This window comes from Martes martes (genome assembly GCF_963455335.1).
Source record: "Martes martes genome assembly, chromosome: 9".
NCBI lineage: Eukaryota > Metazoa > Chordata > Mammalia > Carnivora > Mustelidae > Martes > Martes martes.
In genome coordinates this window covers 43,716,694-43,744,164 of record NC_137896.1, presented here as the reverse complement: position 1 = coordinate 43,744,164, position 27,471 = coordinate 43,716,694, and the positions used below count along the sequence as shown (strand labels likewise).

The 27,471-nt window shown below is 48.4% G+C and overlaps 1 protein-coding gene across 1 annotated transcript in view; it reads left to right on the top strand.

Moving 5' to 3' along the window:
• Positions 1-20,290, top strand: part of RALGAPA2 (Ral GTPase activating protein catalytic subunit alpha 2) — a 317,564-nt gene extending 297,274 nt beyond the window's left edge. The window contains exons 40-41 of the mRNA XM_080812607.1: positions 14,548-14,587; positions 17,751-20,290. Of these exons, the coding sequence (XP_080668733.1) occupies positions 14,548-14,552 (5 nt within the window). The 3' untranslated portion in view covers positions 14,553-14,587; positions 17,751-20,290. The remainder of the gene's footprint in view (positions 1-14,547; positions 14,588-17,750) is intronic.
• Positions 20,291-27,471: the final 7,181 nt, after the last annotated feature.

Below are 27,471 nucleotides of genomic sequence, written 5' to 3'. Positions count from 1 at the left end.
AGATAAGGGTCTGACAGCTCATGAGTGGGCACTGGAACGGGTACAAAGGGAACGTGAAACCAAAGATGAGATATCAAGACAAATGCTGGGCTTCCTCTTTCCAAATTATTAGCATCCGGATGACATTTCACAATGTTTAGGGTTTAGGGCATTCAGTGTTGAGTGATAAAATTTTGGGTACACATATCATGCCAATCCATGAACGTGATTTTAAGTCTGAACATCATGTTCTCTGTCACCACTTTGCATATATATGCCCACAACAAAGATTAGGAAGGAACTAGGAAAGAACTTGATGTGCACTGAAATTTGGGGGCCATGCAGTGAGGGTGGAGCATTTCCAGACCATAAATAGGCATGTTTTCAGAAGCACATCCTCCCCTCCTTTCCCTGCCAGTTTTGCTTTTGAGGAATCCCTGTCCCGGCCTGGTACCGCTTTTACAGATGAAAACATTTTTCATTTATTCAGTGTTAGCCCTATTTTCTTGGGACAAGTACAGTCAAACCCAGATGAGCCAGCTAGCTTAAACTAAGAAACAGAGGTAGACTCTGCTCTTCCAAGCAGCAAGCCAACTGGAAAAATTGACCCTGAGCGGCTTAAGCCCCCACAGTGCACTTAGGACCCAATCAGACCATCTCGGCCAGCAGTGCCATCAAAGCGGGGCCTTGGGCTCCTGCTCACATGCATATGCACAATCTGAGGAATTAGGGACTCCCAGGTTTCCTTTGTATCCTCCCTGCAAGAGGCTTTGTCGTTAATGCAGAGGGAGAATAACCTGAACCCTGTATTCCTTCCATACTGTATTTGTAGCAGCAAGCAGCCCCCTTTTCTAGAGGGAAGGCTTATAATATCAGCCGTGGAGTCCTACGCATAAGTAAGAAATGTGTTCAGTGGGAAGGGCTCTTGCCCAAAGATGCTGCTGTCGAGAAAATGCCTTCTCCTCAGACTCCCCTTGCCCCAGTGCTGTTGCTTGCCACCCAAGGAAGCCACAGAGGGCCACACTGGCCAAGTACGCATGCTTCTCTTCATGACTCACTGTCAGCCACCCATGAAGAAGTCAGATCTTCAATAATTAGGCTCATGGGTGGGTACTCAGCTTTTTAAAAGGAGATTTTAAAAAAATACATATTTTCCCAGTCAGAAAATGTTATTTTAAAACACCACCTACCTCATACCTCTTCTGTCCACTATCTGTACTGGTAATAATACTCAGTGTATAATAGGCATTTGAGCTGCCTTTCTCTTAGCCCTGTAGTTTGTGTTCCTTGTGATTCCTTCCCTTTTGGCCAACAATTTCTATAAGGTAGCCAGTGTGAAAATATTGTCCGCAATTAACACATACGTGTGTATGTGTGTCTCTGTGTTTGCATACATGTATATGTTTATGCATGTATATGCACGTGTTTAACACACACACACACACGCACTTTGGGGTGAGAGTCTCAGCTTGTGTTTTCATGCACGTTTCCAAGGAAGGGGGGCTGGCAGAGAGGCCTTCAAAGGGTTAACTGGAATGGGCGCCCTTGACTGCTGGGCGGGACTGATGTAATCACTGCAGCTCACAGCCAAGTGCATCTGTTCACCATGAGGTCATTCTTCTGCATGCTAATGATTTGGAAAATCAAGTCTAATGTTTGACATTATCGGAGAGGATATAAATAGTATAAAGCTTTACTTTTTGGAAGCTGGTCTTATAAACAAGAGGAAAAACAACAAAACTTGAGCTTGAACCTGAGATTGCCCCCCCTCAAACTGCTTTAAAGGTTGTGTCTGGACCTTAAAACCTTGGAGGAATCCACTTGTGTCTGTTGATAAATGAATCCGCAAATCACTATTACAGTCACAGCTAGCAATTTGGTAGTTGAGGACTACAGGTATGTCGCATTTAATAACTAATTTTAAGAATTTCCAAGTGCCTTGGTCAGACCCTCATAAAGATTGATTTTTTCCAAAGAGTGTCCCAAACCAAATTAAACAAGTTGTTCCCAGTATACGCAAATCAACTGTTTGCCGAACATGCCAACACTGGTTTGGGTTCCTTTCTACTTTAATATTGCTGTGGGGAGCCAGCAGAGGGAGCACAAATCTTTGTTTATTTGTGAGCCCTACATAAACACATTTGATTTCTCCAAGATATGGTCAGAAATACTTCCTCCTTCATGATAGGCCAGATTGTAAAGGTTCCAGGATTTAGAACAAGTGGGAGGAAATTCCTCACTAAGGCTCCACCAGATTCTGCCACTTTTAATGTAGGTCATATTTGGAGCTTAACCCAGATTAGTCTAAGTCGGTCTTAGGATGCTGCTGCCAGTGCGACTCTTGTACCGTAAGCTTTCATCAGTCACACTCACGACGTGCATGGTGCCCTCTTGGAAAGGATTATTATGCTCACCTGCCTGATAAACAAGACTCCTGTAATTTTCTCCTACAACAAAATCAAATTAAATTCATAGAGACTATCAGAAGACTCTGCCTGGTGTCACTGGGTCATTCTGGTGACCCTTCTAAGACTGCAGATGTACTGGTCCCAAAGTGAATCAGGCAAGTTGATGCTACACAAGCTCCTTTTATAACCCACCAGCCTCTGGCAAGAGGAGTAGAGCTACACCCGGCTTCTACTTGCCGGAGCCCTGAACCATGCGCTGTGCTCACCTGTGCCAGGATGTTGTAGGCTTGCCCTTCTGCCCACAGATCCCACTGTGGCCAGTTTGCTGGCAGTTAGCCGTCAGGTTGATCCCCAGACACTGTACAAGGTAGCCTCTAACTATAACTCCCCGAAAGATGACAGATTTCCCCCATTCATTGAGGGTGGTCATGTTACAGATTCATTCCATCTCTCTCTATCTCTCCTACTCCCCTCTCTGCCCTCCTTTCTCTGTTCTTCCCTTCATGTTAAAGTCTTCTTCATAAGGATTTGATTGATAGCATTTCTTACGTATTCATCCTCCTCATAAATTTGCTGAAACCAGCAATGGACATCATAGAATGTTCGAGGAAGCTTCAGGAGATATCAAGCCTAGCCCCTTCACATTGATTTTGAGTAGGCTGAAGACCAGGCCATGAATGGACAACTGAAGGCCATGGGCAAGTTGGCAGTGGGGCCCTCACCCCTTGTTCCACACTCTCTTTTCTTCCCAAAGTGGAGTCAGGTGTCAGTGACATCATCCAAGACTCAGATGGTGACCACCATCCCCTACTTCTTAAGCTATCGCCAAACACTGGCTGTCAGGCACATTGGTCACAGAGTTCCTAATCAGCCACTTTTTTTTTTTTTAAAGATTTTATTTATTTATTTGACAGACAGATCACAAGTAGGCAGAGAGGCAGGCAGAGAGAGGAGGAAGCAGGCTCCCTGCTGAGCGGAGAGCTCGATGTGGGGCTCGTTCCCAGGACCCTGGGATCATGACCCGAGCCAAAGACAGAGGCTTTAACCCACTGAGCCACCCAGGCACCCCTAATCAGCCACTTTTAAGAGTTTTTCAATGTCCAAAACCCATGTCGCCTCTGAGAGGAGAGAAGCGATACCAATTCAGTGTTTTTCCAACAGAGCTTGTTCAGGAAAGCTGTACCTTCCTCTTGTTGTTTTTCAAAAAGTCCTTACAAGATGAGAATGAAGTTTGGGAAATGATAGTGCTAAGAACGTAAACAGCAGAAGCTCAGATTACCAGAGCTGTTAGTATACACTGCTGTGGTTATTGGTTACTCGGGTGACCAGTGATAACTTCACTGGCCAGCACACCCGTGTCGTTGTGCCAGTCTGTGGGGTGGCCTCATAGCTGTGGCTGCAAAACCCTCCCAGGGTCCTGTCATTCCTGCTTCTAACCAACCACAGGGAACAGATGAGGGAACCGAAGCCCAGAATATATTCTGACTTCATGTAATGAACAAACACGCATCAGAGGCTTCCAGATGCCCTGGCTACATCAGGCCCCAAGGGTTCAGACAGGCCATCCCAAGACCTAGAGGGGTTTCTGATATTCTGGGGCTTCTAGAAACACAGCCAGGACCTGGGCCCAGAGCCCATGCACCCACGCACTGCTACCAAACCATAGAATAGCGGCAGATGGCAATAGCCATCCGCAAAGCTTTAATCCTTCATACTCCATGGCCAGAATTTGTAGTTTCCTCCCTTGGTATTTAATACAGCCCAGACTTTTCTTCTTTTGCTTGTCTTCCTCACATACAGCCACCTCAGTCTCTCAGATTCCACTGTCTTTCTGTCCTCCTTGCTCAACGCTAAGCAGAACCTTCTACCTGGCACCAGGCTCCCCAGCTGCCTTGGAGGCTCCTTGCAGGGAGGAGGGATTCCCCTGAGAAGGCTGAGTTCCACAGCCAGATAGCTGGAGTCATCTGTGTTCCAGCGTGTGGCCTCAGCCCAGTTACCTGTCATTCTGTGGCTCAGCATGATTCTGTAAAATGGGTTTAATAACAACCTTCCTTAAAGGGTATTCATAAGGATTCAGCAAATTAGTATGTGTAAAAAGAGATGAGCACGGTGCCTGGCTCCATGGGGACCCCTCAGCCAGTATTTGCTGGGCTGCCATGCCCACGTTTTTCCTCACTCCCTACTATGCAACCCTCTACCTCTTCCAGCCGGTCTTGCTTCTGCCTTCCTCCTAGAACATGTGCCTCCTGAGTCTTCCTTTCTCATCCTGGAATACACTGCTGCCTGTCCATTGGCCTGTCTCCTAGAGGGAGAGCACAGGCCAGGGACCATGACTGTGGAAATGCCATTGCAGCACTCACCCTGTGAGGACAGTCCCATTCATCAGAACCATGGCTGCTGACTTGTTATTCATGTTAGCTAAAGACCCAGATGAAAGCTCAGAATTCCATTTAGATCATCCAGAAGTTTCCCTTAAATATAAGCGCTCTTTTATCACTGTCTATTTAAGAACTCAGGGCCACCTCCACTCAGCACCCTCAAAACACTTGATTGTAGCCAAGTGAGTGTTGCCACGTGGTCTCCAAATAGATAACCACCCCACTCAATCCTTCCATCCCAGTAGTCCCTCACAGAGCCAGCTCAAAACTTCTATCCACATCACCAGCTCAATTCTGACCCCCTTTGCATACAACATATATTTTTTTGAAGATATAACTATTTGAGAGAGAGAGAGAGAGCAGGGGTGAGGGACAGAAGGAGAGGGAAAGAGAGAATCTCAAGCAGACTTCCTGCTGAGCATGGGACCCAATCTCACAGACCTGAGCCAAAATCAAGAGTCAGATGATCAACTGACTGAGCCATCCAGGCACCCCCATGATGTATTTTTTTTTAAACTAAAAATGTATTCTTCTTGAAAATGTGATAAAGCATCCATAGGATTTCTTTAAAACACCCATAATCCCATCACCCAAGCCCACCTGCAAATCCCTGCTTGACCCTCCGCCAGAGAGGTGTGTATCTTGGTCTGGGGTGTGGCCTGGGCATGAGGACTTCCTTTTAAAGACTCCTGAAGGCATTTTACTATGCTGTCAGGGCTGAGAAGCGCTGTCAAGCCACCTCTGTAATGCTTGGCTCCTCATTTTAGTGCCATTTAACTTATCACTTCTATCTTCGTTTTTCTTAGCCTGTGTAAATCGTGTGTGTGCACATGGGATGTTTGTGTTCTAGCTATAATGCGGCAAATTCTTTAGAGAATGACACATTTATGGCTTCTTTCTTAAAACAGATGCAAGAGGAATACAATAGAAATGTGGATGGAAAGATTCAGACTGTTGCTTGTCTCCAGGTCACAGATGTGTGTGGGGCCTGAGGCAGAGGCAGAACGAACTCCTATGATTGTGTTTGGAGGCTCCCTTCCTTCCTAGTCTCCTAGTGACAGTGGACTGGTGATGAGCAAGCAATATGGCCAAAGCCTGGTGTGAGAAGGGGTGGGGGGCAGGGCCTGGGTACTCCACAGACCACATGATGCAGTTTGAATAACTGAAATGTGTTGCAGAATACTTTCATAAACAGTATTGTGGGTTTTTTTTTTTTTTTTAAAGATTTTATTTATTTGACAGAGAGAGAGCGATCACAAGTAGGCAGAGAGGCAGGCAGAGAGAATGAGAGAGGGAAGCAGGCTCCTGCCGAGCAGAGAGCCCGATGCGGGACTCGATCCCAGGACCCCGAGATCATGACCCGAGCCGAAGGCAGCGGCTTAAACCACTGAGCCACCCAGGCGCCCCAGTATTGTGGGTTTTAAAGAGAATTTTTCATTACCCTGTTCAGCACCAGATTTTGCTTCATGCTTTTTCATCCCCTTTTCCCTCTTAAAATGCTTTTATTCTCCTCAGTGTCCACTCAGGGAAGGGGAAGAAAGAAAGGAGACAGACATTTGTTCCAATAGGAAATGATGGTACTCCCTAGACCATGGGGCCATCTCTGAATTGGCCCTGCCCTCCCCTACCCTTGGGACTGTGCTGGGCACCTTGAGGGAACATGAGGGCTCTGGAAGCTTCATTTTCAATGTCTCCGCTACCCTTCTGGAGCTTGCAGTCTTGTTAGGGAAAAGCAGGTATTTGAACTACTAAAACATGGCTACTTATGAGTAAGTAACTACTAAAACATGGCTACTTATGAGTAAAACATGGCTACTTATAAGTAGATGGGTTACCTCTAAACTGTCACCACGTATTAAAAAGATACAGTTCAAAGAAGGAAAGATACAGCAAGCCAATGATTTGGGTCATTTGGGTTGAGATTTCCCTGAGATGAGCTGTGCCATCTACCTCCTAAGCCTGGCAGAGACGGGAAACTTATCTGATATGTATTAGATACACTACTAAGTCTTCCTGCCAGTCAATTTTCAACTTTCCCACATTGGCTAAGAATTGAGATGTCTGAGAACTGGAAGACCATGGACAAGAAGAATAATGTGAGGGACAGTCAACGTGGAAAGAGCACAGAGGAAGAAATGACTCCTTTCAGAGCCCGTGTAGGGACCCTCCTGCCCCTGGGGCTGGTACAGAGGTTAGGGTTGTTCACAGATTCCCAGAAAAAGAAGGGACCCAAGATGATTCATTCTGAAGTATTGACATCACATTTAAATTGTTCTTTGGAAGAACTTGAAGATGCTGCTTTTTCTGTGAAATGCCGTCTTCCGTTTAGTTCTGATTTCTCAGTCCTTACAGGGTTTTAAATGTAAGTGGCATCTTCCTCCCTCCCTAACTGCTAATTACCATTCCCGTGACACTTTCGCAGTTGCCAAGAGATAGTCGGCAGATACCAAGAATTTTTCTCAGAGACAATTTTTGGAAATTACTCTTAATTAAGGCTTATTTCAAATAATCTTCAAGATTTGTTTCAGAAGAACCTGGAGCTTTCCAACATCCCATGTTCATGTTCCTTGTGAACCACAGCTGTGATGGTCATGTTCTCCCAGTTCCAACAGGTGGAATAGGTGCAAACCCCAGCCAGTAGGGTGGGTTCCAGGAAAACTCCATGGTTTTGCTTGAGTTTCTATTTAGCAACAACTAAACCAAAGCAGAGGCCAAATGGAAGCTCTCTTAACAGCATTTAAATCTGCTGATGGAAAAAAGAAAGAATATTTTATACTGTCCTTTTCCAGAAGGCTATATGATGATGACCAGGAAGTAAACCTCTGCATAGCATAATAGACAGAAAAGCTGGTTACTTTTCTCCAATTAACCTTCAAAGGCCCTCAAAGGGCCAGGGAGAAAAAAAAAAAAATCCCTAAAAAATGGGAAACATGCCAGTCAGTTTTGTTTAAAAATAAATAAGATAAAAAACAGATTTACAGCATTGACATGGCCAAAATTCATTTCTCAGCACAGAAGAAACCTTACGACATCTCCGTAAAGAGTGTAAAGAGAGAAAAGGCAAAACCCTGTTTTTCAGGCACTTAAGGAATATGAGACAATAAAATCCCAGATGCATAGAGGACACATCCCGTTGCCTATGTCCCCACACCAGGACCTCCGGCGTCCTCCTCCACCACACCCCCCAGTGCTCAGCCATTACCTGTGGCAGCGTCCTCGGCCTACATGGTCACCCAGCCTGTCTCTTCTCTCCAGCAAGGTTGTCTGATCTTGGCATTGCCCAAGGTGAGGAAAGCCGCTGCAGGTCTTCCAGGACTGTAGGTCTCCAGGCAGAGTCCTATTCCCCCCACCCTGATCTAAGGCAAAGCCACAGAGTGCAGGTTCTCCTGCCATGGCTGCTGAGATACGTCCAGGCAGACCCTGCAGCTGGTTTGCGTCCCAGAGCCCATGCGTGGTAGTTAGGGAAACCCTGCTCCCTAGCTCTGTCCCCAGGGCTTGGAGAAGCAGCTAGAGAAACAGCCCGACTCTGGTTAACGGCAGAGCCCTGTGTAACATCTGGGCATGCAGCATTCTGAGCCCAGGCTCTCCTGACCCAGGGATGTTGGCCCACTCAGCATCAGGGCAAGAGTCCCAGAGAAGGGGTGACCACAGAGAAGAAAGGAAGAAGCCAGAAATAGGGCTTCTCGGGTCACTGGGCTGACTCTGCTCTTTATTCCAATTACCCAAAGCTGGTGACTTGCCAGACACCATATTTAGATATTAAAACTCAGACCAGCTCAAGTCCTGGGGACACGCACGTACCTTTGGTACAGCCTAGGTAGATGGGAACTGTAGCTTCATTGCTTGGAACACTGCCACATAAGTCAGGGACTTCAGACATTCGTTCCATAAATATTTACTGTGCACTAATGGAGAAGGTATAGAAATGGGCAAAACAGCAGCCCACCCTTCCTGAGGCTTATCTTTTAGATGAGTGAAGACGCTGGTCTCCTGTCAGGAGCTGTGGGGTGCCATTTAAAATGGGGGATGGGAGAGTGCCTGGCTGGCTCAGTGAGTTAAGTGTCTGCCTTCGGCTCAGGTCATGATTTCAGGGTCCCGGGATGGAGCCCTGCATCGGGCTCCCTGCTCAGCAGGGGGCCTGCTTCTCCCTCTCCCTCTGCACCCTGCCCCCACTCATGCGCTCTCTCGCTCTCTCTCAAATAAAATCATTGAAAAAAAAATAAAATGGGCCTCACTGACAAGGTGACATTTGAGGAGAGGCTTGAAGGAAGTGAGGGAGCGAGCCATTTAAATCTTGGGGGAAAGCACTCCAGGCAAAGGGAACAGCAAATGCAAAGACCCCAAGGCTGATGCTTTCCTGGCACAACTGAGGAACAGTGAGGGGCCCAGTGTGATTAGGGTAGACCCAGCAAGGGGGTGAGGAGGAGGAGGAAGGTCAGAACAGCCTCAGGGGCCTGGAGAAAGACCTTGGCTGTTACTCCAGTGAGCTGGGCAGCTCCTGGAGGGTGTTAAGCAGTGGGGTCACATGATATGATTTTTGATTAAAAAGATCACTCTGACTCCTGTGGGGAGGATATTCTAGGGGAGGGGCAGGAGGGAGGCTAGTCAGATAATATTTTGTTTCCCATGTATTCCCATCCCCTGCTACACAGCAGGCACAGAATATATGTTGAGTAATGAACGAATGTTGTGATCCGAGATGTTACCCCGAACATTCTCCATGGGGCCACTAGAGGGGCCCTCGATGACGACCCCTCCCCCTGGTGCCACAGAATGCAGCCCCTAACTGGAACGGAACAGGTGAGGAGAGCAAGGTGACACCCACCTCTTGTAGGGGAAGATTTGCATGGTGGGAGGAAGAAAGAGAAAAGGGGATAGAGCAGCACTTTGACCTGCGGTCACTTGTCCCCCACCTGCTTAAGATTCCCCTTCGCCAGACTCACACCAGTACCCATGGGCTAGCCTGGAGAATCATGGTAGATAACCATCCCCGGTGCACAGAAGACACATAAAAGGACTTGCGTTGAGCCGTAAGAGCTAGGATACAAGAGTGAAGATTCCTTGGCATTGTTTTGCTCTGAGAAAAACAGTCTCTAGAACAATCGACGAGTAGTAAAGCCTCTTTACCTATATGTAGAAATCACATTACTGCACACTCTTCCCCACAGTCTGCCCTCCACAGAGCAAGATTCATCTCTTTGGCAGTTTGGGAACTGAGGAGTGTTGGTTTTTTTCATTATCAAGCGGCTGGTCATGTCGAGACCAGGGCTCAGGGGCTTGGCCAAATGAGACTCTTTGCCCGCCCGGAGAGGTCCCCTGCTTTTTGGGGCCTGCTTGTGGCGGGGGGAGCCCTTCTTTTGTGGCAAAGGCAAAATGCTCCTCACAAAAGGCAAAAAGGACTATTTTATAGGACTTCTGATCTCTACAGTGTGTCCAGTGGCAAATATGCAGCCACTTTGACACAGATAACTGAGAAATGTAATTGAAAGTTACCAAAGTGTTGCCTATCTTAGGAGGCAAATGAAACACCACAGAAAGAATTCACATATAGAAAAACATCTTAATTATGGAATAAAACTGCTTCCTTCCTGTCTGAAGACAACAGGGTGGCTTTCGTCAGTTTAACAACCAGACAGTCCCATTGTTTCTTTGATGTTTCCTCAGACACCTCAGACCAATACCTGGAACTCCCTGTCTTCCCTCAAGTCACTGCAGACAACACTGCTAAGTTTTCCTAAGCAGCTGATTATTAGAGAATGTAAAAAGTTGTCCCAAGCTGCACACAGAATCCTAGCATGTCCTGAGGAGAATTACACTATAGTCCTACCTTGCCACCCCAGGCCTCTCCTGGGTGTTTAGGGGGTGGATAAACTTAAGTTAGGATAAACCCGAGAGAACCTCGAAGGAAAGAGTAGTGTGTGGTCTGAGGGACAGCCCCATTTTCTTTGCTCTGAGGACGGTTGGTTGAGAGTTTGTGGTGTGACACAGGAGGAGAGTTGTTGATGGCATCCACTAGGTGACCCTGTCCCCCTGCCTCCCTGGGCATCCACGGAGTGGGGGGAGAACCTGATTCTTCCAAAACTTGTAGCCACTTCTGTTGTATCACTTTGGGAAAGGAAGTAACAGTGCTGCTGCCCAGATCACCTTCTGTTCCTTTTTGCCATTTTTTCCAAGCCACATTATTGAGATATAATTCACCTACCATATAATTCATCCATGTAAATCCTTTCATCAGTTGATGGACATTTGACTATTCCTTCTTTTTGGCTGTTAGGAGTATTGCTGCTATAAACTGTCTGTACTGTTTTGCCACTTTCTGAGATGTGAATTCAGTCTGGTACAGTGAACAGCCCTATCATGGCTAAGATGTAACCGAGATCTTTGTATTCATGTTCTGTGAGATAGGAAGATGGTCTAGAAACCTCTGTCTCTGCAAGGGCCTGACAAGAAAAGCTGAAACCAAGATATTAATCTTAAATGTATAATTTAGTTCAGTTTAACCATGGAGCCATATAAGTATGTTATAGCTGTGGAAGAAAAGAGAAGAATGCTAGAGAACTCCATGGGCATCCCACCTGCTTGCTAAGCCCCTGCACAGGTGCGTATGCACGTGCAGACACACAGGACCTGCCCTCTCTGCCTGCCTGCCTGCCTGCCTGCCTGCCTTTTGGTCCAGCTGTCCCAGCTTTCTGATTCGGAACCAAAGTTGATGGGCAAGACCAACGACCAAAAAGAGGAAGCCCAGAGCCAGGGCCAGGGCCAGGACACAGCCACTGCTGCTGGGTTGGAAATACTGGAAGCCATCCTTGGGCCATTTGGAAATGTTAATTAAGCTGGCTAATTCCCACTGGTCTTGAGTTGCCAGTGTTGAGTTGGACTTGTAGGCAGGCTTACCCCATCCACGGCTGCACCTGTTCCCTTCCTCAGAGCCATTCCAAGGGGTCTGAATAGCCCAGACAGCTCTCTGATCTCCCTCTCTGTCCACCTTCCTGCTGGGAGGATACTTAGCGCGCGCCTGAAGCTGGAACCGCGGTCCACTGTCTCTCCCTCAGCCATGCCTGCTCGCAAAACCAGTCCCTTTCCTAATTATCTTGAACCAGTTCATTTTCCACACTGACTGTTGAGTAACAAGGACCCAAGCAGAAGCAGCCACTTTTCCTGTCCGACTCTGCCCAGTGTCATCCCAGGTGGCGGTCCCAGATGGCAGCCTTTCCTTGGAGATGAGAAGCTCCGTTCAAATCCTTGCTCTTCTGCTCTCCTGGTGAGGCCTGCCCGAGAACACAAGCCACAAGGCAGAGCTGTGTGGAACACAGCTCATCTCCAATCAAGACTGTTGTTTCCTGTGTTGTAGCAAATCCTCGTTGATATCTGGAGTAGCCGAGAAGCTGCAAGAGGCCCACGAAGCAGGACATCTTTCTCTACGAGTGGCTTCTGGATTCTCCACTCAGAGCTACCAAGCATGTGCATTTTAGGCCCTTGGTACGTCCTGACACGCAGAGGCTTCTCTCCAGAGGGGCCTCACTCCCCTGCTCTTAGACGCGAACAGAGTCTCTCCCACCCAGTGTGGCTCCAGTCACCACTGCAGAGGTCCCCAAGACATTTGGATTTCCTCCTTTGTCTCCTCCTCCCAAAACACCAGAAATCCCAGTTATTTGTTTAATTGCCATACCTATATCTGGGCTTTCAGTGTATAAAAAATAAGATCTTGCTGCCCACCCAAGGGGTGGTACCACTCTGCTAGAATGCAGGCCACAGCTCAGCCACCAAAGCCCCCCACAGGCAGGAGCTTCATCTGCTTTGTTCACGGCTGTAACCAAGAGCCTGGAACAGAACCTGGCAGATCTCAGGTGCCCAGTTGATGAAAAGATGAAGTAATTATGCTCTGCATGTCGCCCACATCCCCCTAAGCATCACCACCTCCCGTTTTCTTCCCGTTCCTCCTCTCCACGCCTCGTGTGCTCTCTTCTGGTGCCTTCCAACGCTGCCCAGGCTAGCTGGTACCTCACGCTCACCCCCAGGGACGTATCAGGAAGCTGACAGCCGACTCCTCTGTTCCAAGTGCAGGCCCCCGCCCTTCAGTAGCACTGCCTGTGTGTCAAGGGCAAGTGACATTTGAGCCCCACGGAATAATTAAGGCAGCCCCCAACTGTCTCTGTCTTTGCATCTCCTTAACTCACCCATGGACTGGCAGTTACTGAGACATTCTGTTTGGTCCAGCACACCACACCAGGCTGCATCTGGGGACGCACTGGGGAGAGGAGCAAACCAGTCCTCATCAGCAATTACAAACAAGTCATCCATTGTTAGCTGCGCCATCTGCTTTCTTGGTACGCCCAGCATAACCAGCGCTGAAGAGGCTGCAACGGAGGGAGGCCAAGGAGTCCCTTCATGAAGAGACCCTTTGCTCACACTGATGAGGGTAGGTAGCGTGGGGCTACCCTGAAAAGCTGGGCCTCCCCAACTGAAGGAAGAGAGACCCACGGAGAGATATTGTACGCCTGCCATTTTCCGTGCACAGAAATGGGTGCCACACTGTGCACAGCACAGTGCATTGGGAGAAAGCAGGAAATCGAGATCATCGTGTTATCCAGGATCCATGGAAAACATTCTAGTCTGTTACCAGCAATCAGCACAGTCGCAAGCACTTCCTCTGGACTAGAGCACTATCAGTGTATAGAGAAGGAGCAGGCTATTTATCCTGAAATTCCTAACCCCAAATAATTCTGCAGAGGGGATGAATTTTCAACAGATTGTAGAGGTGCACATTTCTTCTGGAGAACCCCACTTAACAGTATGTGAGTAGTCCTTCTGACAGCCTTCTGAACCACCGTCTTAGAAACTGGCCCTGCTCCCTGTGCCAACCTTGGCAGGCAGGATCAACAGACAATCCAAGTTTACAACTGCGGCTGAGCAGACAGCAGTCCGTGTCACTGATGAATGTCCTTTGTCCAGATTTGATAGTGGTCTAGTGACACTGAATTCAGGAGTGGCATGGGGGTTGGGGTGAGGAGCTATGCCTGGTAGAGAATGAGGCTGAGGACTTGCTAAGGGAAACCCAACAGGAAATATACTGTCTATGGGAGGGGTGGGGGGAATTAAGAAAACCTGTCACCAAGTCCATAAAACTCAGATCCTGTCTCGGGGTCAGCTTGACTACTGAGATCCTCCTGCTCTGGGCGGGAGGGTGAGCTTGCAGACCAATCTCACCATAGCAGGGCCCCCTTCCCAGCTGCCTGCTATGCAGCAGGCTGCCTGCCTCCGCCCTGGGGACTGTCACATCACCGTTGACACTAGTACCGAATTAACACACTGTGTACACCTCAGAAACCTGTGAAATGAAATGAAGAGGCACGCAAACTTGCACACTTAGAGCCTGGCAAGTATTTATTCCAGGTCATCCATTGAATTCCAAATGCTGCTCTTGAACATTCTTATTTTTGATGTATTTTCGACCAAGTCAGTCTGCAGATAAGGGGTGACAGGAAAAGGGGCCTGTGGTCAGTGCCGCCTGGTGCCCATGGAGCTCCCAGCAGCGTCTACACAACACATCCTGGGAACGCTATTGTCTCTTTCATTTCACATCTATAAATGTGATGGCAGCTAGAATTCTGTCCTGCCAAGGAGAATTTTAAGTGACTTTTCAGTTCGTAATGATCTCCAAAGCTGTGACAACACCCAAGCAGCACAGGAATAAATGTATTATTAGCACTGTGTTCATTATCAGGTTGGGCTGTGGGTGTACTGGGCTTGTATTCATTTGATTTCATGTTCTCTCCTTTCAGATTAAAATATGTAAAGGTCTCATTGCGATGTTTGAGCAAGGTAAGACTGAGGCTCGGGATTTGCCCAGCCACCGTGCTCTCGGGGTGGGGTGCATGAATTCACTAACCCGCCTCCATCCAGGGCTAACCCCGTGCTGAAATGTCCCCTCGAGTGCCTGCTGCCTCCCACCTTCCCTCCCGAGGGGCCCTGCCCACACTCCTGCCCCTGCATGTCTGTGCTGCCCGGGGAAACCCAGCCTCGCCTTTCTTCTGCCCGTGCACTCTGCGGGGAATCCGACACCAACACCTGCCATCCCAGAAAATGTCTTTGTCACCCGCCCTTTTGTGTGCGGGGCCACGGGGGGCCCGTGGACCCGGGGCCGCCCCCTTTTTTGTTGCCCAAGCCAGGAGGAGCAGGATGTTGAGATGGGCCGATAAGATGTGGCACGTGCTGGGCCGGCCTTTGACCGCTCGCCTTAATGGGTGCCTCCGAGGCCTCCGTGCAGGGAGGGCAGGTTGTCTGGGGGGCTGTTGAATGGAACAGCTGGGGGAGGAAGAAAAGACAAAAGCTGGGGGAACACAGAGGGTGGAGAACCCGGGGATGGGCTGCAGTTGAGGATCCAGAGGGCAGGCTGACTGCAGCAGGTGTGACCTCCGTGGGCTTCTTTCTGCCCTGGCTCTGGGGTCCAGGCACGTCCCGGTGCCACCTTGTGGCAGTGCCAGCCGGAGGCAGCCGGGGCTGCACCGACTCGTGGGCTCACAGGTGGAAGGGAGACCAGATGGTGATGATGTTCACAATAATACGGGAGGACACCAGTGAGCTGTCATTTATTAACCGTGTCACCACAGAGGAACGCATGGTACAGATGCCCGTCACCGTCTCAGGAGCTACGCAGATGGAATGTTAGCATCTAGATTTGTGGGTTCATCCACAGCATCACCCTTCTCCATCTGCAGGGCAGATGAGCAGTCCCTGCCACAGCGAGCTGACCCTGTGGCCCAGCAGCCCTTTCTTGTGCCCTCAGCTACAGCTTTGGCTCAGTCCCAGAACTGTTCCAAACCAGGCCCGCTGGCTTGAGCCCCCAGAGGCAGTGTGCCCCCACCAACTCCAGTGCTCGTGGTGGGTGGAGGAGAGCGGGGCTATCCAGTGCTCTCCAGAGTGGGGGCCTCCTGCAGAGGTCTTTATGGGCTGGGACCCCATATGCATGCGTCCTCTCCTGCTCCTACTGCAGAGCAGCCAAGTGGGGCTCGAGTGCCCTTTGAACAGACCCCCGGCTTCCAGCAGGAGGAAAGGGCCGAACAGAGTGGAGCGGCTGCCGGCAGCTTGCGAGTGGAATTATCTCCTTTGTGGCCCGCCGGCCCATTCCCCAGCTGCCGCCTCCCCATCAATCACGGGGTGCAGTGGGCACGGCAGGAGCCATCACAGGCTGGGGATGTGCCAGAGTGGGAAGTAGGGGACTGGAGGAATGCAGGGACACTGCCACACAGGCTCTGGCTGGGGAGGGGGAGCCGTCCCTTTGCCCCCAGCCATGGGGGCCTCGGCTTTCGTTGCCAGAGTGGGGGGGTTCGTTTTGCAGAACTTCATGCATTCCTCAAAGTCCGCTGCCTGTCTGCCGTCCCTCTGTCCACCTGCTGTCCCTCTGTCTGCCTGCCATACTGCCCCACTGCTGGAAAGCAGCATGCACCCCCCCCTCCCTCTTTGCCCTCCCCGACTAGGGGTGTTCGATATTTCCTTCCCATCCACAATTACTCTTTCACTTAATATCATAGCTTTAAACATCATTTCATCTCTTTTATTCGCTAGCTTTTTTTTTTTTCCTTCCCTCTCTCCCAATCGATCTGATTACAATACTGGGTAGAGTGGTTCCTAGTGAGGAATGCGAAATCTTAGACAATTCAAAGTGAAAGTGTTTCAAAATGGAATATCATCTAGGATTGAATTAGGTTTGTTCACCCCTGTGTCCAGCCCCGAGGGGACAGAGAGAGAGAGAGAGACCTTTTACCAATGCCATCTCTGTCATGGAGGTCAGTATAGCTGTACTGCCTTTGTCAAAAGCAGCCTGTTTTTTAAAAGATGAGAACCCCAGGAGAGAGCCCCAGGCATTTCCTCTCTCTGCCCGGCCTTTCAGGGACCAGACCGGCAGTCAAGAGATGGTAGAGCCGCCCCCCCCCCCACGGTGGGCACCTTAAGGCGCTGGAATTGGGAACCCACTGGGGAAGGCCATCTCCTCAGGCCCAAGCATGTTTGTGGGTATTGATTTCAGAGGCTCTTCCTAGAAACAATAAGGTAAGGTCAGAAAATGAGAAAAGATGTTGTCTGTGAATAAGACAACTTACATCAATTAATTGTAAATGCCAATAATAATAAAAATTTCAAAGGCCAAACCCCTGGAAGTGAAGCATGCTGGGAGGAGGACAGAAAGCCTGCTTCTGGGGTTTGTTTGGAGCCCAGAAGCTTGGGGTATAACACAGCCAACTTAAAAATAGCTTATGGGGGAAGAGGGGTGATGAAACAGAGCCTCTCCCTCGCAGCCCGGCCCCGGGGGAGACCAGACTCTAGCAGCAACTGGGGCTGGGTGTTGCAGCAGGCCTTCCTGGATTCCTCTGAGCACCCTCGCAGCGGCCCTGGGGAGGGGGAGAGGTGCAGACACGCACGCTTGGATTCTACTCCTCTTCCCTTTAGTGTTAAATAGCGCTATGCTCATCTGGACTCATTCTGGCAAGCAATTTAGTCCTGAGCCCTCTCTCAGACCCTTTGGGGAAGAATCCAGTTGTAACTCATCGGGTGAATATCAATATGTAAATGCGTGTAAATAATAACACAAGCAGGGATCCCCGAAGTTGTCCATCAAGTTGTCCTGGCTTCTTCATGGACTCTGTCTGGGCCATGCTGTTGCCTCCTTGGCTCCTCTTCCCCTTACTGCAATGAGGGGCTTTCTCTCTTCATTCTTCGCTTGTGGATGGGATGGTGAGGCCGGGTGAATTTCAGGAAGACTCATAGCTTGGTTCTGCTGCCTGAGAGTCCAGAGCAAAGATCCGGAGGACAGACATTCACATGTTGATTCACTCAGCAAACATCTCTGCCCCAGTGACAAAGGGAGGTCATCGAAGCCTTTCTGAGGAAGTGGTGCCATGTGTCCTGAGGACCACAGGTTCTTCTTGGATCTGTGCCCCCAGGGCCTCTCCTGGTGCCGTGACTTGGCCTTTCTCTGCTTCCCTTGCAGGGCCCTGGCCGCCAGCCTGAGTGCCTACCTCATGGCACCTCTTGGCAAGGAGGAGATCAATGAGACGCCCCCTTCCCCCACCCCGAACCCCCAAACACAGAGACTCTGGGAAACATGACTTCTCTGCCTGTGCCCTCGACACATCTTCCCATTAACGGACTTCTGAAGTTAAAGGTGAACCCCACCAAAATGTTGCGGGCTGGACTTTCTCACCGAGCCATGTCGTCGTGCCCTAGAACCTCACGAAACTTGAGCTTCCAAAGAAGAGGGGAAGGTCGCCAACCACCAGAGACAGACCCACTCTCGTGGGCATTGATGCCACTGCTCCCGGCTGGGATGACAGGAGAAGATTCTGGGCTTTTGGGAAGGGGTGGAGAGCAACTGGTTTCTGTACCCCGAGTTGTTTATAAACCCAAGCAAGATTCACAGAAGGGCTGGCAAAACAGCTGTTAAACTGAGGAATTTTCTCTGCATTGATTTCTCTAGGTCTTGATGTTAGGATTTATGGTTACCCAAAAATTTCATCATCATGGAAATTGGCTTTCCCTAGGGTCTTTTGCCCAGGAGAAGTTTTATCTGAGTTGCTGAGTGTTTTCCACCTGGTGCCTGATGCCCACTAACTGGGAAGAGGTTTTTCCAACCATCCTGGAGGAAACAGGGTCCTGTCCCTATGAAAGCTCCTATAGGTCAGGAAGCTTCCAGGGCCCAGCTCAGCACAGCCCCATGTCAACACACAAGGAGCACACCAGCGCAGGAGCTAGACTGAGACAGTGCCCCCCACCCCCGTGATGTCCCTCTGCCTCCAGAAGCTTTGCCCTGCAGTTGTGCTCTCCTGCCCACTGCTGGGGGAGGGCCATGGCACAAATCGGGGCTTTCTACCCATTTGGTTCCAAGAAAGGCGTGTTGAATCTGTTTAAAAAGAAGAAGAAATGAAAACCCTGAACTTCCATCTGTGCTTGGCCAGCATCCTTGCTGGGGGTCTGAGGGTGTCAGCGACAGAAACATCAGTTAGAAAGAGCTCTCTGGCCCTCTGCCTCTCACTTAGGCCTGCAGCCCATCTCCAGAAGGGGTAGGTGGGCAGCACATAGAACATAGGCACTAGGAATCCAAGAAAGATCGGTCCCTGAAAGGGTGCTTCCCTGCCTCCTTTAACTCTCTGCCTCTCTGCTCTGTGCCCACTTATGTGTCCCCCCCCCCAGCAGCTTTGGTCCCCTTCCTGGTGAGTCCACTGAGCCCTCTCAGTCCATCAGAGTGGCCATTTTCACTGACCAGTCACTTCTTTCCATCCGCCGTTGCGTTGGTTTGGCTGGTACCTGACCCTTGCTGGAGAAACAAGCAGACCTAGGAGCCAGGCTTGCTTACGGTACAATTGAGGAAGGATTGAGAAATTCCTAGGGAAGGATAGACCTTCTAAGTCTAGAGAGAATTTGTTTCTCAGCTCTAGAGAGGACTGCAGGTAGGGCGTGAGGCCCAGGTTCACAGACAGAGTGGCTTGGGGGTTACCCGAACCTGAGAGAAACAGAAGTAAGCCTTAGTCACTTTGGGCTGTTCGGTAAATGGGCCCAATTGGTTGGCTCACTGGGGGCTTCACGACATGAAGCCACGAAAGTCACAGCAGTTTCTGTTGTGTCAGCAAATGCCACGATTCTTATCTTCCCCGCCCCCGCCCCAGCCGCCCACCCCCATCTTTTTAATAATTTGGACTTTCGGGTCTGCACGGTTTGTCCGCTGTCGCTCAGACTCCAGACTCGTGTTGAGTTGCTCCACTGGATATTTACAAAGTGCCCAGACCTCATTCCTGTAGGGGAGCACATCACCCGTACCTGGGCTCCAGAGTCCCAGGCAGGCTCTGACAGCCAGTAGCTTCTGGGAGGACATTTCGTTTCCAAGCTCTAGAAGTCCCCTGTGGCAGGAGTCGCACTGGATGTCCCTGCTCCGTGATTCCATTTTCTCTCCCAGAGCCAGTCCTCCTAACCTGCAAATGGGAAATTAAGTCGTAGGCAGCAAATACCTAGACCTTTCCTGTCATTCCTACTGATTTTAACATCCCTAAGACCCCAGATTCCAGCCCACGGTTTGGGGACTGGAGCTGCTTCTGAGCCCACTGCTGTCAGCAGCAGCATCGGTGTGGAATAGGGAAACAGGAAACCTAGCAGCCAGGTTTGCTTACAATCACGTGGACCTGAATCATTTTTGTTATTTGGGGTGGAAAATTGAGATGATCAAGTTCTTTTTTTTTCTTCACTTAGAAAAGCAAATATTGTGCTTTTTGCAATAAATGCCTTTCCAGCAAAATTATGGAGGGTCACTCATCCAGCGGGGACCCACCTGAGTCCCAGTGCTGACTAGTCACATTAGTAGGTCAGCCATCCATGAGCAAAAGTGGCCCTAATCAGCCCCAAATGGGTAAGATTTGCTGGATCTTGGGCAGGGCCAAGCCTGTCACCCCACTTCTCTTCACACTGATCTCTGCACATACTGATTTCCGTCCAAAGCAAAGCTGATGTCCCATAGCCTTACTAAGAAGGTTTTTGTACTTTAAAAAAAAAAAACGAAATGATGACTTCTTAAAAATAGTAAAATCTGAAGTAGTAGACAGTAGTAAGGAAATTTCGCTTGGGTAAGTGACTGTCATGGTGTCTTCATGCAGTGACGGCTGCAGTTTGCTAAAAGCCAAGGGAGGAAGGGGAAGCAAGTCTTGCCTTTACAAGAGGGGCTGACGGAGGAGACCCGCAGCCTTCTGAACAAGAGATCACTCGGATCCGCAGACCATGCAAATCACGTCTTCCTGTCCTTCCTCCCAGTGTGGCAGCCTGCGCTTCCCTTCCTGGTCCATCTGTATCATCTGGAAGCTGGAGAGAGCCTTCTCAACTTACTGTGACGTCTCACATGGGACTGTGTCGTGTCTGTATCTACTGGAGGGAAATTCGATATGAAACAACCACTGTTCTAGCTGCACTCAGTACCTGTGTATGATATACACATTAAGTGAATGTTTTCTTATGTGTTCAGGTTGACAGCATTTAGTTTATGTAAATAAGAAAGAGAAACTGATAAATATGGGGAATTAAGTTATAGGATGTCATTTGCTCTTTATTTTGCTCTCTCTTATTTAATTTGCCTCATGCCCCACATCTGGGTTTAGGCCTCGGTGGACTGGACCCCTTCATACAGTCCACCCTTGCAGGCGTGTGCCTACCCGGAAAAGCACACAGCTCCGCTGATGACTGCTGCTTGACTCTCCAGTCTACCCTCCTCCTCTCTTTCATTCTGATTTACTGTGATGATTTAATAAAGTAGAAACACAGCACTTAGGTGCATGTTTCTTTCGTTTTCATTATAGTTTCTAGGAAAATAAAGTTTATCCTGGCATCTCACAAAAGATAGCTTGTGTTCTGTTTTATCAGAGTTGCTCAAAAGCCTTTTTTTTTTTTTTAACCAAAACTTAATTATGTATCCAAAATGGTAGCCAGTACCACTCCAGGGAAATTTACAAATGTGTTTACGTAAAGTCAGTAGGGAATCCCCGGCCCTGATGAGCAAGACGCTGACTTTGAGTGTTTGTCTTTGTGAGTAAGTGGTAGATAAAAGGTAATACCAGCCTCCTGTTGGTGTGGTTGAGGCCCCATTGATGCCCCTGCCTCACCTCTCCAACCATCATGTTTTGACAACCTGACCAGATGGTCTCCACCAGCGTCCTGGGCTAGTCCCGTGCTCTGGGCACCGGGGATCTTCCAACATATTGGACAGTCAAGCTACCTAAAAATCATCCATTGGTCCATTTCACAAATAGTTGTTGAGTCCGTAACTTACAAGACATTTCGGGGACCTCAAAAATGGTCCAGGTTCCTTCCCAGGAGCCAGGAAGAGCCTGAACTGATGTGGCTTTTTAAAGCCTTCGACTGGTAGGAAGTGCTTGTACCACTTGGTTCCTCATAGAACACAACTTGATGCAATCTGAGAGCTCTGTTTTCTAGAAGCGGTGGTTCCCAGCCTTGTTGTGCACAAGAATCATTCAGGAAGCTTCGTAGGTGTTTCCGTCTGGTCCACCATGTCTGGATAGAACCTCAGCATCTAATTTTTAAAGTCCCCCTTGCCCCCTCAAGGATCCTGACCTGCAAATAGATGTGGATTGAGACACTAAACCAACCCCATTGTGATGCTTTGGGCAGCCCTTACTCCCCATCCCGCACAGGTACCCTGGAGTGAAGGGAACAAGAGCAAAGAGCCCCTGAGGAACTAACTGCTCAGTGTAGTATCCTGCCCTTCCTAATGATTCCACTTCATAGATGGCCCAATCCCTCCAGGATAATTTATGGATTCTCTTCAGATCTGGAAATAGTCATTTGAATTTCACAGGATAGTGTTATGGAAGTCTCACAAAGCAGTTTATTGTCTTATTTATAACGAAAAGACGGGGGAGGTGTTGGGGAGGGTATCCTAGCCATCATACTTCCAGTCATTCTCAAAAATTGCTCATCAAATCTTAGGCCAAATTATGCAAGACCTTCAGCAGAATTCCAAAAAGAATCCAACTTCCACTCGTTCCAAAAGGACCATTGCTACAAGTAATGCTTTCCTCGACCTTTCTTGGCTTTTGCCAGGTGCCTAAAGAAAGAATAACTTAAAGATACACCCTGGCCATAATAAAATACTCCATTACTGGGAAAATGCACTGTTTTTTACTTTTGCTGCAGAGTATCCCTCAGCAATAAGACTTGGACATTTGTATTTGTTCACATGTGTATGCATTTGAGCTAGTGTTATACTCTTGTGTCTGTGTATAAACTAAATTGAGTCCCCTTTGATTTATTAAACAGTTTATGTCAAGGGGAACTATTACCATTTACTCTTCTATAAATGAAAATGGTTTTAACTGCATTTCATTTTTCAATCAAAAAGCTAAGGTCAGGGAGATGGAACACACTGTAAACGTCATCCACGTGTATCTGATCTACCAGTATTATTGGCTAGACTGTCTAGCGTGGGCTCCAACCACCTCCTTCTGTGGCTACTGAAACTGAGGACCAAAGATGGCTCCTGGGGCTCACACAGCTAGAAAGTGGAGCTCCAAGAAGGAGCTAGGTTTCTTAGGCCATTTTTTTTTTTACCACACCTCTAATCAGCAGCAATCACAGATCTTCATCGGTACACAGACCGTTAGTAGTTTCCATGTTCCTTCTGGCCCCTGTGAAGGTTTCCCTGGGCCCAACTCAGAAGCCACCCTGACCTTTCTCTCACTTGGATCAGGCACAACAGTGACCAGCATTTTCCAGCATCGGAGAGCTTGTTTTACTGGGATACTCTCCCAAAGGGCAAGAAAAGATGATGCTATTACTGGCCTTCCTCTATTACTCTGAAAACCTTTAGGTTTTTGCTCATATCTTCAGATGTGAAACACAGATGATGGCAAAGAACCAGAAGCAAGAACAGATAGGTCACTACCTGGTGATTTGTGCCACACTCTAGAAGGTTCCGCTGCATTCTATACACACAGATCCGCAGTGTGATTGAGCTCTTGCCACAGTTTGGTCACAATATTCTGTTTGTTGTTTCCAATAGAAGGTTCATGTTTGAGGAGGTAAGAAGGTAAAGACATCAGTGTCCTTACATGCCACAAAGACCGCCCTTGAGCGGAGCAAGAAGAGACTGGCTCCTAAAACTGAGGCCAGAGTCTCCCTGCCCACTGCCTACTGCAGCTTAAACCACATCCTCACCCCAGACAACAATCCCTGCTGACAGCCCCAGGAATCAGGGACATTTTAAACAAGAGCACCACCCTCTGAAATGATGTTCTTTCTGGGTGATATAATAGAATTTTCTAGAACTAGATATTGCTTCTTTTTTTTATTGTTATCATTTTAAATTAAAAGTACTTGGAATACCCAAGTCTCTACCATCCTAAATGAAATTAGATAAGATGAAGGGGGTGAGAATCTGTAACAGGCGGCCACGTTTAGAAATACTTGTCTGGAAGATTTTGCCTCTTACAGCACAAATGAGAAATCAGGGTCCCAGTTAGCATCCTCCCTTTTGTACCATGTCTGACAAGGAAAACACCAATTAGATGTTTGGTTTTGGTTTGGGGTTTTTTTGTTTTTGTTTTTTTGTTGTTTGTACATTCACACCAAGATATTCCTGCCTTGTATATCAGAGGACATTGTGTCTGTAATCAAAAATTCTATTCAAAACATTATTTGGGGAAATAAAGAATAAATGAATAAATTCTCTCGGGACAAGAGTTCCCTTCCAGTTCCCCGTGTCCAGGTATAATTTTTAATCTCCCACTTCTATTTACCACCTATCCTTCCAGCAAAATGCTTGTCGAGTTTGGCAGAGAATATTCTACATAAAGAGGTCACACTTGTCAGCTTCCACCTTGACGTGGGGTCCTGGGGGTCTGAAAATTGGAGTGTGCCTCTCACCGAGGGTGTGAAGTGGGAAGGGGCTTGCTATTAGCTCCTGAAAGGATCTTTTTGACTTCAGAAAATAGCCTGGCGAAGAAAAGCTTTTTTTTTCACATGAATACTCAGGGACTGCATTAGGCTTCTGAGATGGTGGAGGTGAGTACTTTTGATCAATATTCCCTGAGAAATGGCCGCTGGGCTAAGTGCAGGCAGAGGGCCTCAATAACAGATCTCCCTCCTGCCAAGCCTACAGAGCATTGGCCGCAAATCGGCCATGAACAGTTCGAACCAGCCAGGGCTGCACATTAATGGCCTCATCTTCTCCTCCCTTTACAAAATGTCACCCCATTTCGTCTTCCATGTTGATGGCCGATTATGGGTGCACTAGAAACAGTTATTTCTACGGCCTGCCTTCAGGGAAATCTGGGCATCTTCATTTTAAGGAACCAGGAAAAGGCCACCTTGGAGCTGTTTCCACCTGAAGAGGAGGACAGGATGCCAGTAAGAAACCTCAGATCAGGGAAGATTTATGCACTAACCACCTATGAGAGTTGAACAAAACGGCAAAAGTAGAGATTTTACACCATGTATTTCTATATATTTTTTCCTTCTAAAACTAATGATCTGTCTTCTTTCTAACCCCCCACCCCATCCAGTCAACAAGCAGATACTGTCCAGATTAATGCAAACACACATGAAGATAACAGGGCTTTCTTATGTACAGAAGAAGCACCATACAATATACGCCATTCTAACTTCTTTTTTAAACTTTGCAATATGTCATGGGCACGTGTCCTCCTAATTTATCCTTTTTAAGAGTTGCGTATTATTCCTCCGAACAGATGTACCTTTCTTAACCCATCTGTGGGCATTCAGGTGGTTTCCAATGTCTGTTATAACAGATGTGCCTGCAGCAAACACTATCCCACATAGAGCCTGGCATACCACTGCTTTCCATTCTAGAACATAAATTCCCAACAGTGAAATTACTGACTCAGAGAGTTTATGTCATTTTAGCCCTCATAGACTATTTGATCATTCTAGAATTCTATAAAGTCAGTTTTGGAATGGTATATTTTTAAAAAGGGGGGCAGGTAGGAGGGGGCGGCACCTGGTGGCTCAGTTGGTTGAGCGTCTGCCTTTAGCTCAGGTCATAATTTCAGGGTCCTGGGATCGAGCCTTGCTTTGGGTCCCCTGCTCAGAGGGGAGTCTGCTTCTCCCTCTCCATCTGCCCTCCTGCCCTGCTCATGATCTCTGTCTCTGTCTCTTTCTCAAATAAATAAATAAAACCTTAAAACAAAACATGAAGTTAGAACCTGTGTCTTCCCATGTTTGGGGACTCATTAAATTACCTATCAGCTTCAGAAAAGGAAAAATATTTTAAAGAGGGGCATCCACGCAAAAGGTAGAATTTCAGCCACACTAAAATGAGATATTTGTTGGTGGGAGACTGAGGCCTCCAGCTGTGCACTCTCAAGGTGGCCTGGAGCCCCTGAGTGCCAATCATTCTGACTCTTGCTTCCCCACCAGGGTAATAGTATTGATTGTGGTGGCCAGCCTCAAAGATGGCCCCAGTGATCATTACCTCCAGGCCTCCACACCCTTGTGTGGTCTGTGCCACACTGATTCAGAGATGACTGATGTGGACCCTTAGAGGATACAGCAGAAGTGATGGGGTGTCTTCTGATATTAGGTCGTAAATGTAACGCAGCTTCCACCATGGCCCCTTGGATGGCTTGCTCTGGGGACAGTCAGGCACCAGGCAGTGAGGACACCCAAGGGGTGCTGTGGACATGGACAGCCGTGGGAGGGAGCCATTCCGGAAGTGGGTCCTCGGCCCCCAGTCAATCCTCCATGGGACTGCATCCTTCCATGGAACCATCCTTCCATGAAGGAGCCCAAGCCAGAGCCCTCGGCCAGGCTGCTTCGGAATTCTTGACCCACAGAAACAACCTAATGTAGTAAATGACTACTGTCCTTCTAAGCCACTAAGTTTGGGAGTGATGTGTCACTACATGGTCATGATAATTGACCTAACGGCTGTCTGAAGATGAGGTGAAGACAACACACAGAAGGCACGTGCAGACAATGGCACGTTCTAATGGCGCTTTCAGCAGCACAATGGCGAAGATGGGTGAAGACCCTTTTCCTCCGGACCCTGACCACATCAATTTATATCACTATGTTGTACACCTGAAACAACTGTAACACCTTCTGTTAACTACAGACTCTCCCCTGCTCTCCCCAGGGCTCACACACGGATGTTCTGAGGCTGGAGAGAGCAGGCATCAGCTCCGGGTCCAGTCAGTGCTGACCGTCAGCAGGACCTCTACAACATGGCCTCTGTGTGCAGCTTGGGCTTCCCCACAGCACGGAGATGAGCTCCCCAAGAAAGACCCAGGTGGAAGCCACATGGCCTTCGCTAACCTGGTCTCAGAAGTCACACAGTGTCCCTTCCACTGCATTCTATTTGAAGAGCAGTTACAAAGGGCATTCGGTTTCAAGGGAGGGCCACGGACGCCACCGATCAACGGAAGGCACGTCAGAGAGTTTGTAGAAATGTTCTAAAACCTGCACCACATGGCATTAACATTATAGGAAATTTAGAATCAGTATTCTCTCACATCCTGTGGGGGGATCTGATAGACATCAAAGAACTCAAAATAACAAGAATGAGTTCTTACAAGCACTTGACCTAAATAACTCGGTCACCACAACAACCTTGGGTGGTACCTCGTGGCAGACAGCTAAATGCATTTTAGTGAGCTGAAGCAGATAAAGAACTTACTAAATGCTCTTGGCTACCTCACAGACGGTCCAGGAGGGCCACATAAAAGGCTTTGGGGCAAAAAGAGCCAGGAGCAACACACCAGTCACCATGCCAGACAAGTCCAACTGCAGCTGGCACTCACCACCTCTCAGAGACAGATGCTCTCCACGCCCCTCACCTGTGCCAACTTCACCTGGTGCACCTCCTTCCCGTCTCTCATCTGCATCCACGTCTCACAGGAACTGGTTAGCAGTTGAACACCTCTACCCAACGCTGTGAGGGGGACCTTATTGGAGGATGCTGATCAGTTCCATTTTCTTCCAGCAGAGTCTAGCTGCAAGGGAGGCTGGAGAAAGGGATTTCTGGGTCCTGCTTTGGGGAAGCAGGACTCATGGGATGGGAAATTAACCAAACAGAGGAAGAGTGTTCAAAAGGTATAGGGTTTGCAGAAAGCGTGATCAATGTCCAGTACGAGTGGGTACTACTCTTTCCTCCTTGCATCAATGAGAAAATGAGTAGAGAGATTAACTCGCCTAAGGCCACA